Source organism: Oncorhynchus kisutch, linkage group LG5, assembly GCF_002021735.2.
Source record: "Oncorhynchus kisutch isolate 150728-3 linkage group LG5, Okis_V2, whole genome shotgun sequence".
In the NCBI taxonomy this organism is placed as follows: Eukaryota; Metazoa; Chordata; class Actinopteri; order Salmoniformes; family Salmonidae; genus Oncorhynchus; species Oncorhynchus kisutch.
This window is the reverse complement of record NC_034178.2, coordinates 58,718,590-58,737,133: the sequence shown is the minus strand read 5'-3', so window position 1 is coordinate 58,737,133 and position 18,544 is coordinate 58,718,590. Positions and strand designations below refer to the sequence as shown.

General features: G+C 41.8%; 1 protein-coding gene and 1 pseudogene across 1 annotated transcript; both read left to right on the top strand.

Annotated features, from left to right (window-relative positions):
- Window positions 1-4,462: 4,462 nt before the first annotated feature.
- LOC109891336 (transforming protein RhoA) lies at window positions 4,463-13,254 on the top strand. Its single transcript, XM_020483797.2, has 5 exons — window positions 4,463-4,743; window positions 10,275-10,432; window positions 10,840-10,960; window positions 12,069-12,199; window positions 12,302-13,254. The coding sequence occupies exons 2-5, from the start codon at window positions 10,277-10,279 to the stop codon at window positions 12,473-12,475; spliced, it is 582 nt and encodes a 193-aa protein (XP_020339386.1). The 5' UTR covers window positions 4,463-4,743; window positions 10,275-10,276; the 3' UTR covers window positions 12,476-13,254.
- Window positions 13,255-15,392: 2,138 nt separating this feature from the next.
- Window positions 15,393-17,180, top strand: LOC109891335 (rab GDP dissociation inhibitor alpha-like; annotated as a pseudogene).
- The last annotated feature ends 1,364 nt before the right edge of the window (window positions 17,181-18,544 follow it).

The window sequence follows — 18,544 nt, the reverse complement described above, 5'->3', positions numbered from 1 at the left end:
GCTTCTATCTCAAGGCCATCAGACTGTTAAACAGCCACCACTAACATTGAGTGGCTGCTGCCAACACACTGACTCAACTCCAGCCCCTTTAATAATGGGAATTGATGGGAATTGATGTAAAATATATCACTAGCCACTTTAAACAATGCTACTTAATATAATGTTTACATACCCTACATTATTCATCTCATATGTATACGTATATACTGTACTCTATATCATCTACTGCATCTTTATGTAATACATGTATCACTAGCCACTTTAAACTATGCCACTTTGTTTACATACCCTACATTACTCATCTCATATGTATATACTGTACTCGATACCATCTACTGCATCTTGCCTATGCCGCTCTGTACCATCACTCATTCATATATCTTATGTACATATTCTTTATCCCTTTACACTTGTGTGTATAAACTAGTCATTTTGGAATTGTTAGTTAGATTACTCGTTGGTTATTACTGCATTGTCGGAACTAGAAGCACAAGCATTTCGCTACACTCGCATTAACATCTGCTAACCATGTGTATGTGACAAATAAATTTGATTAGATTTTTTATTTATTTATAGGGTCAGAGATAGCCTCTGACTCAGCTCAGCTGGACAGTGGAGCGTGGAAACAAAGTGCAGTGTTGCCTTTGGAAGAGTAGGACTTTAAAGTCTCACTGGGACTTGGGCTGCTCGTACAGACATCCATGAACCGGACACCATTTATACTGTTTACTTTAATATTAATATAATTACATTATATGGATTTTGTGTCTATTGTTTCAAATAAATCTCTTTTATAGTAAAAAAAATAATGTCTCTTCTACGTCTTTTGTCTGACCCATAATCTATTGTAAACCGTCACTAACAGACTATTACAGAGTAGCAGTAGCCAGGAAAAAATAGAAATTTCTTCAGCAGGAATGAACAGGAATTTTAGGTATAATATTAAGTAAACCGTTCTTACACTTTGCTGCTGTACTCCCTGTCATCTTTCACAGATGAAAGGATGCTGGTGAAAAAAACGGAGTGATCTTCATATTGTACGATTTTAATATTTATCAAAAATCTATGTGTTTTGTGTAAACAGGTTTCGTAAACAGTCACATGGGAAAATTATTAGCATTAAGCCTATTGCTGGGAGCATTTCAATGGAACATTACGCCTGAGTTGGTTTCCAAGAGGGGAATTGACTAGTGCTAAGAAAGCCTCTTATCAGGATTAGAGCCAGAGCACTGGTCATTAATACACGAACAGAGGACAGAGTGTACACACACACACACACACACACACACAAAGAGGGGCAAACAAGCACACACACAGAGAGGGGCATACAATCACACACACACAGAGAGGGGCATACAAACACACACACACAGAGAGGGGCATACAAACACACACACACACATAAAAACAGACACACATACAAACACATGTACACACACACATAGCATTGTGAAGCATTACAGACAGACTGAACTTATTGTCATCCATTGTTTAGCGAGCTGTTTCCAATAATTCAAAATGAGTTGTCTATCACATCTTTTGTATGTATGCTATGGTACCAATGATGTACGGTGCATTCGGAAAGTATTCAGACCCTTTCACTTTTTCCACATATTGTTATGTTACAGCTTTATTCTAAAATGTCTAAAATCATTTTTTTCTCATCAATCTACACACAATACCCCATAATGAGAAAGTGAAAACAGGCTTTTAGAAATGTTTGCAAATGTATAAATAATAAAAACAGAAATACCTTATTTACATAGGTATTCAAACTCCTTGCTATGAGACTCGAAATGTGTAGGTGTATTTGTATTCATTAGGGATCCCCATTTGCTGTTGCCAAGGCAGCAGCAACTCTTCCTGGGGTCCAAACACATTAAAGCACCCATTCCAATTTGCAAACCGCCCCAACAGATCCACAGATGATGCAATCTTCATTGCACTCCACACTGCCATTTCACACCTGGACAAAAGGAACACCTATGTGAGAATGCTATTCATTGACTACAGCTCAGCGTTCAACACCATAGTGCCCTCAAAGCTCATCAATAAGCTAAGGACCCTGGGACTAAACACCTCCCTCTGCAACTGGATCCTGGACTTCCTGACCGGCCGCCCCCAGGTGGTAAGGGTAGGTAACAGCACATCCGCCACGCTGATCCTCAACACGGGGCCCCTCAGCGGTGCGTGCTCAGTCCCCTCCTGTACTCTCTGTTCACTCATGACTGCCCGGCCAGGCACGACTCCAACACCATCATTTCATTAAGTTTGCCGATGACACAACAGTGGAAGGCCTGATCACCGACAACAATGAGACAGCCTATAAGGAAGAGGTCAGAGACCTGGCAGTGGTTCAAGGACAACAACCTCTCCCTCAATGACATCAAGACAAAGGAGATGATTGTGGACTACAGGAAAAAGAGGACCGAGCACTCCCCCATTCTCATCGATGGGGCTGTAGTGGAGCAGGTTGAGAGCTTCAAGTTCCTTGCCGTCCTCATCACCAACCAACTAACATGGTCGAAGCACACTAAGACAGTCGTGAAGAGGGCATGGCAAAAATTATTCTCCCTCAGGAGACTGAAAATATTTGGCATGGGTCCTCAGATCCTCAAAAGGTTTTTTCAGCTGCACCATTGCGAGCATCCTGATGGGTTGCAACTGCTCCGTCTCCGACCGCAAGGCACTACAGAGGGTAGTGAGTGAACGGCCCAGCACATCACCGGAGCCAAACTTCCGGCCATTCAGGACCTCCATACCAGGCAGTGTCAGGTCCTAAAAATTGTCAAAGACTCCAGCCACCCTAGTCATAGACTGTTCTCTCTGCTACCGCACAACAAGCGGTACCGGAGTGCCAAGTCTAGGTCCAAGAGGCTTCTAAACAGCTTCTTCCCCCAAGCCATAAGATTCCTGAACAGCTAATCAAATGGCCAGACTATTTGCATTGCCATCTTCTTCTACACTGCTGCTACTCTCTGTTATTATCTATTCAAAGTCACTTTAATAACTCTACATACCTGTGCATATTACTTCAAGTACCTCGTGCACACGCATGGGGCGGCAGGTAGCAGAGTGGTTAGAGCATTGGGTCAGTAACCAAAAGGTTACTAGATCGAATCCCCGAGCTCACAAGGTAAAAATCTGTCCTGCTCCTGAACAAGGCAGTTAACCCACTGTTCCTAGGCCTTTATTATAAATAAGAATGTGTTCTTAACTGACTTGCCTAGTGTAATAAAGGTCAAATAAAAATGTACTCTGTACATATATCCTCTGTATATAGCCCTGCTATTGTTTTTTACTGCTGCTCTTTAATTATTTGTTATTCTTATCTCTTACTCTTGTTTACGTATTTTCTTAAAACTGCATTGTTGGTTATGTGTAACCGATGTGCAGAGGGTCCCTGGTTTGAGCCCAGGTAGGGGTGAGGAGAGGGACGGAAGCTATATTGTAACACATGTACTCTTATAATCTCCCCCCAACACAGCTAGAAGAGGGCTTGCCACTCCTCAGAGCCTGGTTTCTTCCTAGGTTACTGCCTTCCTAAGGAGTTTTTCCTAGCCACCGTGCCTCTATATCTGAATTTCTTGCTGTTTGGGGTTTAAGGCTGGGTTTCTCTATTAGCACTTTGTGACATCTGCTGATGTAAAAAGGGCTTTATAAAAAAAGGTGATTGATAGAAGGTCTTTTACTCTAGCCAAATATTGGAGTAAAGGAGCCTAACATTACGCTTTAATCCAAGGACCTTACATGTTCTGTTTAAAGGGAGAATTGGCTCTGGAAGCCAAAACATCCGAATACTCCTTCATAGAGACTGGACGGGATTGGCGTTTGGGTGAGGTGTAGTGTGGGGGGGATGGGTCTAGGGCTTCACAGGACTAATAAAATAATAACCTCCCGTACAGTAGGTGGCGGTGTACCCACCTTAAACGTAGGATGCGATCCGCCAACCCAATCTCAAAGAAGACGAAGCCTTTGTCCACTGATTGAGGTGTAATGTAATGGAACTGAGTCATGATCAAGGGCATTTTTATGTTATTTAACTAGGCAAGTCAGTTAAGAACAAATTCTTAGTTACAATGACGGCCTACCCCAGCCAAACCTGGACGACGCTGGGACAATTGTGCCCCGCCCTATGGTACTCCCAATCACGGCCAGATGTGATACAGCCTGGATTCGAACCAGGGTCTGTATGAGATGAGTGAGATGCAGTGCCTTAGACCGCTGCGCCACTCGGGTAACCTTTACTCATTTCTTAGCAGGGACGTTTATACTCGATCAGTGGATTATCATTCATCATAATGATCAATTAACTATGATCATTATTATTTATAATTATTAATTATTTGAGAATCAATTCATTTTCTGGTGTTTTTGCCAAGGTCCATCTAGAGATATATCTTTCTTGTGACAAATAAACACACCGTTTCAGTCTGAACGATGGGGTGAAATAGGGCATCTCTGTTGAAGCCATGTTCGGAACTGTGTGGCTTCAGTCAGTGTCCATAAAGAGGGAGGAAACCCTGACTGTACACAGACTTTGCTGTCCGGGTCATCAAAGATTTTTCAGTTACCACCCGTCCTACGCAGTCCGAGTCAAGCACCTCCTCCTCGCGGTCTGTTTCAGAGCGCCCCCTCAAACACGGTTGGGAGCTACTAGCCTAACACAAGCTAACTAGTCAAGCGTGAGACCGAGACATTATCAAGAAAACAACAAACTAGCTAGCTATCTATTGGCCAGAGGTAAGCCTAATTGGATTACAGGAATGTTGCCAATATAACTCAGAAACCAATAATGCAGTAGTATAGCTAACTAACATAGTTAACCAGGTCTAAATGTATTTTCCTCTTCAACCTTGCCAGTTAGAAAGCTAGCCACCCATCACTTCCGCATCTGATAGGCTAATCTAATACGCTAGCAAGCTATCGTTGGCAAATTAGTTATTTTCACAAAGATAACGTTAACTAGTTAGTTAGCTAGTGTTGTTTACGTGGTATTCTTGCCCTGCAATATCAGACATGGCCGGATCAATTAATAACACGTGTTGACTAGCTACGAGCTAGCAACTTTTATTTCGTGTTGAGCTAGCTAGCTAGAACTAGCTAAGCTATCTAACGTTATTTGTTAGTAAAGTTAGTTAGCTGGGTAACAACCCTTCTGTTAGTTGCCTAGCTAGTTGCTACCATGCAGTGTTGTCATGGGTTGCTGCCATGCTGTTGTCGTCTTAGGTTTTTCTTTATTTAGTGTAGTTTTTTTCCTATATTTGTACTTTTAATCCCCGTCCCCGCAGGAGGCCTTTTGGTAGACCGTAATTGTAAATAAGAATTTGGTTCTTAACTGACTTGCCTAGTTTAATTCATCAACTTTTTATTTATCTTGTGGCTAATCAAGTAGGTAAGCCAGTAAATTAGCTACGTTTGCTGCACCGTTAGCGAGCAAAAATAGCCTACTGTTGTGAGGAGGGGGATAGATAATACTGTAATGAAACAGCAGGGAGCAGGTCTCGACCTGAGGTCCGGCGCGCCATCGACTGTGCCGCAAAAGCATGCTCGAACGGCAGAGTCGATTTCCGCGCCTATAAACCCAGGGTCGTTACAATATATTAGCTTGCTCGTTATCTTGTTTTGATATCCCACTCAGTTAGCTAGCTACTTTAGCTGCGTCAACTACTGTTATTCTGATTGACATTCAAATATGCACAATCGATACATTTTGATCTGAGACTTATGTTCCTGAATGAATTAAAATAATCCTTATCTGAAAAGTATCCTTAGTGTATTCATAACATTAGACACAGTCTAGCTGTGTTGTTCCAGATCACAAATCCTACAGGAGGCCTATTTGATCATATGAATTAATCAATGATTTTGACAAATTCATATTTTGAAGTGAGAGCTGTCCCTTTATTTCATCCCGTTATTTCATTTCAAAATACAGTTCCACCACTGCTACAAAGATAGCTACGGCTAACATATACCCTGATCATAACTCATTACATTACATGGCCAAAAGTACGTGGACACCTGCTCATCTAACATCTCATTCCAAAATCTTGGGCATTAATATGACGTTGGTCCCCCGTTTGCTGCTATAACAGCTTCTGCTCTTTTTGGAAGGCTTTCCACTAGATGTTGGAACATTGCTGGAGGGACTTGCTTCCATTCAGCCACAAGATCATTAGTGAGGTTGGACACTGATGTTGGGGCGATTAGGCCTGGCTCGCAGTCAGTGTTCCAGTTTATCCCAAAGGTGTTTTGATGGGGTTGAGGTCAGGGCTCTGTGCAGGCCAGTCAAGTTCTTCCACCCTGATCTCAACAAACCATTTCTATATTGACCTCACTTTGTGCACAGGGGCATTAATGCTGAAACAGGAAAGGGACTTCCCCAAACTGTTACCACATGTGGAAGCACAGAATCGTCTAGAATGTCATTGTATGCTGTGGTGTTTAGATTTCCCTTCACTGGAACTAAGGGGCCTAGCCCGAACCAGGAAAAACAGCCCCAGACTATTATTCCTCCTCCACCAAACTTTACAGTTGGCACTATGCATTGGGGCGGGTAGTGCTCTCCTGGCATCCGCCAAACCCAGATTCGTCCGTTGGACTGCCAGATGTTTAAGCGTGATTCGTCACTCCAGAGAACGCATTCCCACTGCTCCGAAGTCCAATGGCGGCGAGCTTTACACCACTCCAGCTGAGGCTTGGCATTGCGCATGGTGATCTTAGTTTTGTGTGTGGCTGCTCGGCCATGGAAACCCATTTCATGAAGTTCCTGACTATCAGGTCTTGTGCTGACGTTGCTTCCAGAGGCCGTTTGGAAGTCGGTAGTGAGTGTTACAACAGAGGACAGACGATTTTTATGTGCTTCTGCACTCGGCGGTCCTGTTCTGTGAGCTTGTGTGGCCTACCACTTTGCGTCTAAGCCGTTGTTGCTCCTAGAAGTTTCCACTTCACAGTAACAGCACTTACAGTTAACGCGGGCAGCTCTAGCAGGGCAGACATTTTTAGAACTGACTGTTGGAAAGGTGGCATCCTATGACAGTGCCACGTTGAAAGTCACAGTTCTTCAGTAAGGCCATTCTACTGCCAATGTTTGTCTATGGATATTGCATGGCTGCGTGCTTGATTTTATACACCTGTCAGCAACGGGTGTGGCTGAAATGGCCAAATCCACTCATTTTAATGGGTGTACACATACTTTAGTGTATATATAGTGTAGCTAAGCGTCATTGGAAGAAGGTGTCATCTGTAGGCGGAGTTTTATTAAGAGCAATGATGTTCAGTCTGAACATTAACACAACGCTTGCGGTATGGTTTTGGAAGTATAAGATCATTTCATATTGGCGAAAATAAATTGATACACACCTTTTTATAGTGTTAGGGTTCCCACATGGCCATATCTCCATGTTATAGCGCTTGTTTTATGGAAAACAGATGGAAGACAGTGGACTACCTGTGCTAATTAGCTATATGTGTCCCCGAACACTTGTGTGTAAACAGAAGACAAACTTGTTCTCACTGAAAAATACTGTCTGTTGCAACTTTAAATTTTTTTTTGCATTTGTAAAATGATTTTGATATATGAAAGTAGAGGTGTTTATGTTTCTAGAACTGTGCTGCAATTGAGAATCGTTTCAATATGGAGTATTTGGCTGTTTTGGCTACCGGAGTCAATTCTCCCTTTTAACAAAACATGTAAGATCCTTGGACAAAAGAGTAACAATTCATCCAACATTGGGCTACCCACTAACATAGCTCTCAAACTCTTCTCTCCATTGGGTTTTCAGCGGTTAGCTATAATTTCAACACTGCGTTAGCAATGTCAATAATGGAGGTCGGCCGATTATGATTATACAACACCGATACCGATTATTGGAAGACCGAAAAAAGCCGATACCGATTAATCGGCAGTTGTTTATATATATATATTTGTAATAATGACAATTACGACAATACTGAATGAACAATGAACACTTATTTTAACTTAATATAATAGCTAAATCAATTTAGTCTCAAATAAATAATGAAACATAAATAATGCAAAAACACTGTTGGAGAAGAAATTAAAAGTGCAATATGTGCCATGTTAAAAAAGCTTAAGTTCCTTGCTCAGAACATGAGAACATATGAAAGTTGGTGGTTCCTTTTAACATGAGTCTTCAATATTCCCAGTTAAGAAGTTTTAGGTTGTAGTTATTATTTGACTATTTCTCTCACTACTATTTGTATTTCATATACCTTTTGACTATTGGATGTTCTTATAGGCACTATAGTATTGCCTGCCTAATCTCGGGAGTTGATAGGCTTGTCATAAACAGTGCATCAAGCATTGCAAAGAGCTGCTGGCAAACGCAGGAAAGTGCTGTTTGAATGAATGCCTACGAGCCTGCTGCTACCTACCACCGCTCAGTCAGACTGTTATATCAAATCATAGACTTAATTATAATATAATAAACACACAGAAGTACGAGCCTTAGGTCAGTAATATGGTCAAATCCGGAAACTATCATTTCGAAAACAAAACGTTAATTCTTTCAGTGAAATACGGAACTGTTCCGTATTTTATCGAACGGGTGGCATCCCTAAGTCCTAAATATTGCGGTTACATTGCACAACCTTCAATGTTATGTCATAATTATGTAAAATTCTGGCAAATTAATTACGGTCATTGTTAGGAAGAAATGGTCTTCACACAGTTCGCAACGAGCCAGGCGGCCCAAACTGCTGCATATTCCCTGACTCTGCTTGCACAGAATGCAAGAGAAGTGACACAATTTCCCTAGTTAATATTGCCTGCTAGCATTAAATTATTTTAACAAAATATGCAGGTTTAAAAAAATATACTTGTGTATTGATTTTAAGAAAGACATTGATGTTCATGGTTAGGTACATTGGTGCCATGATTGTGCTTTTTTCGCGAATGTGCTTTTGTTAAATCATCACCTGTTTGGCGAGGTTGAAGTAGGCTGTGATTAGATGGTAAATTAACAGGCACCACTTTGATTATATGCAACGCAGGACAAGCTAGTTATGGTTGATATTACTAGGTTAACTAGTGATTATGTTAAGATTGATTGTTTTTTTATAAGCTAAGATTTTAATGCTAGCTAGCAACTTACCGTGGCTCCTTGTAGCCACAATGTCCTTTTGATGCTGCACTCGCATAACAGGTGGTCAGCCTGCAACGCAGTCTCCTCGTGGATTGACATGTAATCGGCCAAATTCGGCGTCCAAAAATGCAGATTACTGATGGTTGAAAACACGAAATCGTCCCTAATTAATTGGCCATGCCGAATCGGTCGACCTCTAGTCAATAACCATCGCTTTGAAAACAGTTCTGAAAACATTTTCCCAATTTTAAAAAAGTACCACATAAAATTTAGGCGCACCAGAAAATACTTTTTTTGATTGAGATACAGGCAAAGGAATTCTTGCTACTTTTGAAGCACATGTTGTGCCCTAGAAACTAATATACTGTAAATAAGTCAGTTGTGGAATATTAGGTTTCTATATTGTGTAAAAGCTCTTGTCCTATTTTTTTAAATGTATTGTTAACTAGGCATGTCAGTTTAAGAACAAATTCTTATTTACAATGATGGCCTACACCAGCCAAACCCGGACATGACGCTGGGCCAATAGTGTGCCACCCTATCGGACTCTCAATCACGTCCGGTTGTGATATAGCCTGGATTCGAACCAGGGACTGTAGTGATGCCTCAAGCACTGAGATGCAGTGCTTAGACCGCTGCGCCACTCGGGATGCACTTACTATAATGTTAGCAGATTGGCACAGATCCATACACTGTGTGTTCTTCCAGTTGAAGGACTACACTTCCTCATGCTTACACACAGGAGCACAGGTGGTCTCTTCTGTCTGTTTTCAGTAAACATGTTATGTAACATGGAGATATGATCACGTGGGAACACTAACCCTATGAAGGTGTGTAATATTTTTTTTTTTTTTTTTTTTTGTCCTGATATAAAAGATACGTTCATTATGTTTCCAAAACCGTACCGCAAGCAATGCGTGTTAGCATTTTGAGCAAGTGTCCAGGCTCTTAACAAGTCCCCCAGGAAGAAGATACCTTCATCTATATGCACTAAGGGAGTTGGTGCCTATGAATGGGCTACAGCTAACATACTGTAACTATTAACTATGTAATATGAGGCCCATGCAGGACTTGAAAACATCTGTTGCCAGTACCATCCATGCTCCAACTCTTTGATCTGTAATGTATTTATGTCTGTCTCAACATTCTCACTCGTTTGTTCAGTCATGGCAGCAATCCGAAAGAAACTGGTCATAGTGGGAGACGGAGCGTGCGGGAAGACCTGTCTGCTCATCGTATTCAGTAAAGACCAGTTCCCAGAGGTCTACGTGCCCACTGTCTTCGAGAACTATGTCGCTGACATTGAGGTCGACAGCAAACAGGTAATGTCTTCTCCCTTTCTTTTTTTCAACCTGTATTTCTCTTGCTGTAAATTACATTTATCATACAAAGCAGGACGATCAATGAGAATTACCCAAATAAAAATCTGCCAACAGTCACCACTGGCTCCTCCCAATTTGCAACCTCACTCGAGGCTTGCCCAAGTTGGTAAGCGCCAATAGTGGCAGACAATGTTGGCAGATTTCACATTTTGTTTCAATTGATTTTTCTAAGCAGTAAGTTGCCCAGCTGTGTGTAATTATGTCGTATTGCTGACTTTTCCTATGATTAAATTTGGATTGGCCATTCTGCATCATGCCTCTTCATTGTTTCATAATAGGTCAGATACACAGTATTTATCTGGGAAGTTGGGCACAGTTGGTTGATGTCTCTTGAAATCCTTTCTCAGGTTGAGTTGGCACTATGGGATACAGCAGGCCAGGAGGACTATGATAGGCTCCGTCCCCTCTCTTACCCAGATACTGATGTCATCCTCATGTGCTTCTCCATTGATAGCCCCGACAGTTTGGGTGAGTATTTATGTCGCTACGCGTACAGACACCCACACATACCAATTCTGTCAGACATCAATACAACTGTGCAGACTTATACACATTCACTTTTGTGACACCGGGTCTTGTTTTTGTGACAGAGCTTTGACAGAATCGCAAAGCACACTTACACCCACAATCAGAGGACTTTTACCTGGACAGTAGGGCTGGGTGATATGGCCAAAATCTCATATCCCGTTATCGGGATATGAGAGGCCTATTTCTTATTACATTTTTAATTATACTCAACAAATAAAAAGGTACTTACTCATATTTGATTATTTTATTTAGAACCTGGGCAAATTTTAAATTAAGCATGTAATAAAAAATGAATGTATAAAATCTAAAAGTAAATAGAAAACAATTAAACTATAGTTGCAAGGCCTAAAAATATATATATATATATTTTTGGGGGCTTGCCTGTTTTGCATGTTATTTTGGCATTAATACGTGTCACATATCAATTTGCATTTGGTACCTTGGGTCGAGTGTAGGCACCAACCCACAAAACCCCCGTTTCTCGACCGTGTAAATTGGGGCCAAGTCTTTGCAGATGTAAGTTGGAAAGGCAGCTGTTATCTCCTTCCATCTTCGTGATTCTTTGCTATATGGTGTGCCGCGGGCAAAAGCCTCTTGTAACGTCTGAGTCGGGGGTTTGTTTTGAGCACTCAACTGTACCTTTTTGGGTTTCATCCATAGACTTTCTCCGTACTGTTTCACATGATTCTTGCGTAGGTGGTAAAATAGGTTAGTGGTGTTTGAGCCTGTTGTCGAGACCGACCTGCGCCATATTTTGCAGAGGACGGTTTTCTGGTCTGTCAGACTTTTCATACCCAAACCACGTCCATGCGACCTAAGTTGACCCTCTTTTAGGTACGAGCTCCGTGTCTCCGTGCCACATTCACAGAGTGTGATTTGCGACACAATGAAATAAACGATAGAGCATAATATGAAACGATAGACGTTTTTCTATCGTCACACGATATATATCGCCCAGCCCTACTGGACAGCCTTGATTAGTATGCTGAAGAAGTTTGCTCTCGCTAACTCCTACTGGCCTTGACTCCTGCCCTTCCCCGTGGTTTAGAAAACATCCCGGAGAAGTGGACTCCAGAAGTCAAACACTTCTGCCCTAACGTTCCCATTATCCTAGTGGGCAACAAAAAGGACCTGCGTAACGACGAGCACACCCGCAGAGAGCTAGCCAAGATGAAGCAGGTACAGTCAGTCTCTCTCTCTCTCAATCTCTCACACACAATTTTCAGAAGATCCATATGTGGCTTTCCTGACTCCACATTCTGACCCCCCCACCCCTCTCAGGAGCCTGTGAAGCCAGAGGAGGGGCGTGACATGGCGAACCGGATCAGTGCCTTCGGCTACATGGAGTGCTCCGCAAAGAGCAAGGATGGGGTGAGGGAAGTGTTTGAGATGGCCACGAGGGCGGCGCTACAGGCCCGGCGGGGGAAGCAGAGACATAAATGCCTCCTACTGTAAAAGGAGGGAAGGCGTGAGGGACACGGCCTCCCACTGGGTACAAGGGGAACGATGGAAGATAAGAAATTAGGTCTATTCCCCCCTTCGCTCCAAAAAAGACTGTGCTCACCAGTTTTTACTAAAGGTGTAATGCTTTTAATTTTCTGTCTTAAAGCAAAACAAGTTAAATAGTCATGGTTTTGTCAGTATTCAATGTTGATGATGGGGGTTATGGAAATGCTTTTTTGTACTTGTACATGAGTGAATCTGCCATATCAACATTTCCCTTGTGAACCTGTACGGCCATGTAACTGATGTAGTCAGCCAGAGGTGTGTGTAATCATTAGTCCAAAACGTTTTTCAATGGAAACTTAATTTCTAATGGACAAATTCAGGTCGGTCCCTCCCCGTTTTTTATCTGTTTGGTTCCTAGTGAATACACCCCAGGGGATCTATTGTTGTGTCATACCTGCCAATTAAGTGCTTGAGCCCTGCCCACTGAACTGAGGAACATTTCCACAGCCAATCAGGGAGGGGTACCTATACACTGTGACCCATAGTCTTTATGATTATTTTGTAATTTTTGATTTATGCACAGGCATAAAATTTTTGAAATAAATGTGCTTCATATAAAACTCCATGTGCATCTATTCATAAAAACCCACATGGACAATTTTTGAACACTTAGTTTAACACGTATGGAATTGTTGTATATGTGTGTAATAACTAACTGTAAGATTCTTGAGACAGTTAATGGGAACTGGATGATGGCAGATGTTAATACAGATACAAGCAAAATACATATGGTAAATGTTAGTTTTAAATTATTTGTAAAAGATCATTTGCCATTGCAAAGAAGAAAAACGAGTTCTGCTTCCATATTCTGTCCGTACTGAGTTCCCAGCACTCAAGACAAATAGGTCTTAGATTCTAGGTCTTTGGTGTGATTGCCGGACTTGGTAAACACTACTGTTTCAATGTGCAAATCTAGCTTTTTGTAACGTACTGTGTGCTTTACTTTTTACATCATTGGATTGTACCTCGCCTCACATTATGCCCATTTTCACTATATTTACATTCCTGAGGGGTCTGTCATTAGGCTATGGCACAGTCTACTAGGAGTGTTTGGTAAAATGAGGTGACAAGACAATGGATCTCACATGATTATCATGCAAGAACTGGAGAGCTGGGGCTGTATTTATGAAGTATCTCTGAGTAGGAGTGCTGATCTACGATCACAGCCATTGCAATCAGCCCCACAGCCACCAGGGAGCGATAGAAGATCCAGCCAGAGGTGATGGTGAGCAGGAAGACACACAGGACGAAGAGCTGACCGGCTGTCAGAATAGGGACCCAATCCACTGTGGATAAATTAACAAAAGGCATGATTAACTCTTCATTGTAAGGGGTCCTTATTACAGTGTAATTACACTAACAAGTGTTGTAGTTAACTGTGACAACTCATAGTTACATTGTAATATGGAACTGCTTGTAATTGTGATATGTAACTTGTGGGGTTTGCTCTTCAAAAGTTTAAAATGTACTTTGATTATATTAAAATAGTCAAATCATTTTGAATTCCCATCGATAGTCAGATTTGGTCAGTAGTTATGTGGTTGTGGTCTGTAGTTGTGTTTTTGTGGTCACTAGATGTGGTTAGCAGTAGTGTGGTTGTGGTCAGTAGCTGTGTGGTTGTGGTCACTAGTTGTGTAGTTGTGGTCAAAAGTTGAGTGGTTGTGGTCACTAGATGTGTGCTTGTGGTCACTAGATGTGTAGTTGGGGTCAGTAGATGAGTGGTCAGAATTTGTGTGGTTGTGGTCAGTAGTTGTGTGGATCTAGTCTGTAGTTATGGTTCAGTTGTTGAATGGTCAATATTTGTGTTGTTGGGGTCTGTAATTGTGGTTATTCTCTTCACTCATAATGTTTGCTCTCTGTGGCTGAATATCCTAGCAATATTTTTTTCTAACTTGTTGGGTTAGTGGTCCAAATGGCTGTTGTATGGAAAATTATTTATCTACTGGCTTCTGACATGATTTACAGCAGCTAGAAAGAGAGAAGGCGATTGGTTACTAAAACGGATCTTAGTTCTAGATTGGTACACACGATTTCTTATCCGATTTCGGATTTGACAAGCAGAGAATTAGGGGAAGATTTCATACCTTGTAACATTTTTCTCTAACTTGTTGTGTTAGTGGTGAAAACTTCAGTTTTTTGGGGAAAAGTTGGAAGAAGATGTGGTAATGCAGTTACTAAAACAGCTGTAGCGTAAGATCCCTAGTGAATATTTTGATTCCGCGACCAGATATGAATAGCAGAGAAGTAGACGGATATTCCATCTGATTTAAACGGTGTAGGAGGAATAGAGTGCTAAAGAACATCTAAGATGAGGCTCTTGCTTTGCAAGCCCCACAATTACAGCAGTGTAACAATGAATGCTTGTTACCATGCTTGTTACAAATGAGCAGGTTTCCACTAAATTCACTGACTTAGTATTTCACTTCTAATTATCATAATACAAAGCCCCATTGAAATACAGCAATTTATAATAGAGATGTATTTTTTTGCTTGGGCTACGTCTCAATCCACTGCATCCTCCTATGTCGCCCTTCCGTATCTGCAGGGAAAGGTGGCACAGCTAGAGTGGTGTTTGTCAGACCATGAGACATCCCCTAAAATCGGTCTTCTCATGAAAACGTCTGTACCATCCGAACAGCCTACAAACTATTATGGAAAGATGGAGACTCACGTTTTGTTCTAGAACCCCCACAAGCATCACGGGACAGTACAGCCGATCTGCCAACTTCTGTCTGTAGCATCCAAACCGGTTGGGCTACACACTAATATGATCCCTCTATGGAAAGGTGAGCCTGTAATGTACATTGTTTTGCTCTATGAGCACAATAATCACAAAACTAATCTGTACCAATTTAAAAAATGAATGGAAGTATGGAGACAGTTTAGGGCCTAAAATAAGGGGTTAAATACCAAAAACACACAAAAAAGGTTTCCTGATCTTATAACACTCAGATATAGGACAGACACCTCAGAACAAACTTAACCGTGAGTCAGGATCATTCTTGTAGTGTTATTCTGTGTGTGTTTGTTCAGGTCAGCTGGTTAAAATGCTGGTGTACACCGAGGTAACTCGGCATCGGGACTTTAAGTTGTTGGAGGGAAGCTATGTGTACAGGGCTAGTAAAGTCCACAAAGTCTCTTCAACCGAGGCAGAGGCCTTAGCTTCAGGTAACACACATCCATCAAAATAACTAATATTTGTAACTTACAAATTCTTTGTTTCAGATTCATCAACGGATTCCCACATAGGACTCAAAGTAAACTCAAATTGATTATCTTGATTTTAAATACATGATGTCATTCAAAGTCTCATGCTGTGGATGTAACATGGTGTGTGTTACAGATCTGATGGGGCTGTTTGACAAGCACAGGTTCAGGAAGCTGCTCCTGTTCATCCTGAACTTTGAGGAGGGCGACCTGCGTACCCACCAGGACATGGACCCCAACAGGACCAGCATGAGAGAGTTGTTCCGCCGGTTCGACCTGGGACCAGACATCATGGAATTCCCTGGCCATGTCTTGGCCCTGTACCGCAATGACAAGTCAGTACAAATGTTAAACAGACAGAAAAACAGACAGGAACGCACACACACACATATTCTCTAAAGTATATGCCTCAACAGAATATAAATTGAAGCCAAGATGCAAACTTTTCGAATCTCCATGATCGTGTGCCTGCCTTCACAGCTACTTGGACCAGCCGTGCATCCAGACCATAAGACTGCTCAAGCTGTATTCTGAGTTTATGGCTCGCTAAAACTGCAGTCCCTACCTCTTTCCATTGTGTTGGCTAGGGTAACTACCGAAGGGCTTTGCCAGGTAATACACACACATGCAGGCGCTCAAGAATGCATTAATACATTAACATCAAGTGTTTTTATGATGGTGTTGTATATGTCCCCAAAGTCACCTCACTATTCCTGTGTGTCTCATGTTAAGTGCATGGAGGGACCTACATGTTAAACAGAAAGGTGGAAGAGATTGTGATGGACAAGGGCAAAGGGGTAGCAGTGAAATCTGAAGGAGCCGTGAGTGGTTGGTGAACTTAGAGAGTGGATAAGAGAGAGAGTGTTGAAGAGGGAATTAATGAATTAATGGATGAATGAAGTGAGAAATGGTAGTGCATGAATTACAGGAAAGTGGGCTGAATGTCAGTAGGGTAAATTAGTAGAAGTAGAACCTAATATTTCTCTCTATCAAGCTGTTTCGCTGTAAACAACTGATCTAGGCTGGGTTTCTGTACAGCACTTAGAGATATCAGCTGATGTAAGAAGGGCTATATAAATACATTTGATCTCTCACCCCAACTACGGGCTGGGTGAAGAAGGTGGGCCAGGTTACACAGGTCATCTGTTCACTGAATCATCCAATCAAATACACCCATGATGCCAACTCATCATCCCTCAAGCAAAGTCCACAGGAAATCAGGTATGGCACAAGAAATACACTAGAGGTTAGACAAAGGAATACCCCAAATACCAAACAGGTTAAATGTGAATACAATATGTTAGACTTGGGATTAATCATAACTTGACCCTATTTGTTTTTCAGACATCTATGTATGGTGTACTACGCTCACAACATGGTGTCATCGGGGATGTATATCGCCATGGTGAGCACCACTGTAGAGACCAGTAACCCAGAGAAGTAAGTGCAGCCTGGGATGGAACTGCTGGAGCCCATTCATCAGAGGTAAGTTCTACACAACCATGGCCTAAGGTGGTCTAGCAGTCTTAGCCACAGCCCCCGGCACATATGTTTGCTGTGTTGGCATACGTTTGAATCTGGCTACTGCCCTTTGACACAACCTCTCTATAGCTGTCTCCACTGTCATCCTCTATCTGTTCAATAGAGTCAGCAAATATCCTTAAAAGTATATCTTTTTTTTAAAGAAAAAAGTTTCACTCAACCTACTGTTACATCCAGAGTCATATGTACAGTATATTGTAATGACACACAACCAATTTCACACACAAAAAAAATACACTAAAGAATTCATGTGATTGGTTTACAGATTTGTTTCTGTCAGCAACATGATGGTCCCTATTGATGATGGAAGGAAATGTCAGATAAGAGGCTACCATCAATATATTGTATTGCCCTTAACCCCACACCTAGTGACCCAGCCAAGAGGTTCAGATCTTTTGGTGTTCGAGTCAGGTTTCAGGTCCTGGTCGGGGATACTCCCTTAATTCGATACACGTTAAGGACTTGGAATAGAGAAGCATGGAAACACGCTCTCCTGAAAGAAAGGGGGTAGTGTATCGACCTTAAGCCAACACCTAGCAACCTTGTTGAGAGGTTTGGATCTCTCGGTGTAACTGCTAAGGGGTTGACAGTCGCTGGACCTGGGTTCAAGCCCCGGTCGAGGATACCCACCGAATTCACTATAATATATCAAAATTGTTTCATTATTCTAGGCCATTGAGTTGTACCAGGATTACAATTTGTGGAGACTCCGGTGTTGTTTATTTTGATCCCATCTCCCTTGTTCATATCTTTGTGTCTCGCTCCTATGACGCCACGACACACTTTGAGACTGAGTGTGAGGACATCAGGGATTTGCAACACAGGACGAGAATTCATCTTTGGTGACTTGTGCAGAAACTGTGATGATGGTGACGTGATGAGGACAAAAGGGTGTTCCTCCCATTTTGAACGTTGGTGCGATTCCCACTTGGGTCTCCTATACAAAAATGTATGCTGGACAAAAGTGTCTGCAAAATGGCAAATATTACAAAAATATTATATTGCGGTTGTCTGTCATGTCTTTGTGTTTTTTAAGCAGCCCTTAGATTGACCTTGTGTATCTCCCAGAATTCCCTGCTTGACAGCTACTGTATGTCATTGTAAATGTTCCATTTATCATGTGGTAGATGCTCTTCTACTCTCTTTGATGGTATCGAGACTGGAGAGTGGCACGCTAAATAATTTCCTGTTGATTTAATACCCTGTCTAATAAACACCACACTTAATTTGACTGTGACCTGTGCATCATTATAGAGACAAAGTGGA

Excerpts from the sequence above, each read along its gene's own strand:
- LOC109891336 (XM_020483797.2), top strand. The coding sequence starts at position 10,277 with ATGGCAGCAATCCGAAAGAAACTGGTCATAGTGGGAGACGGAGCGTGC. Across the intron at positions 10,433-10,839 it reads TTGAGGTCGACAGCAAACAG|GTTGAGTTGGCACTATGGGA; the intron begins GTAATGTCTTCT and ends ATCCTTTCTCAG. Across the intron at positions 10,961-12,068 it reads TGATAGCCCCGACAGTTTGG|AAAACATCCCGGAGAAGTGG; the intron begins GTGAGTATTTAT and ends CCCGTGGTTTAG.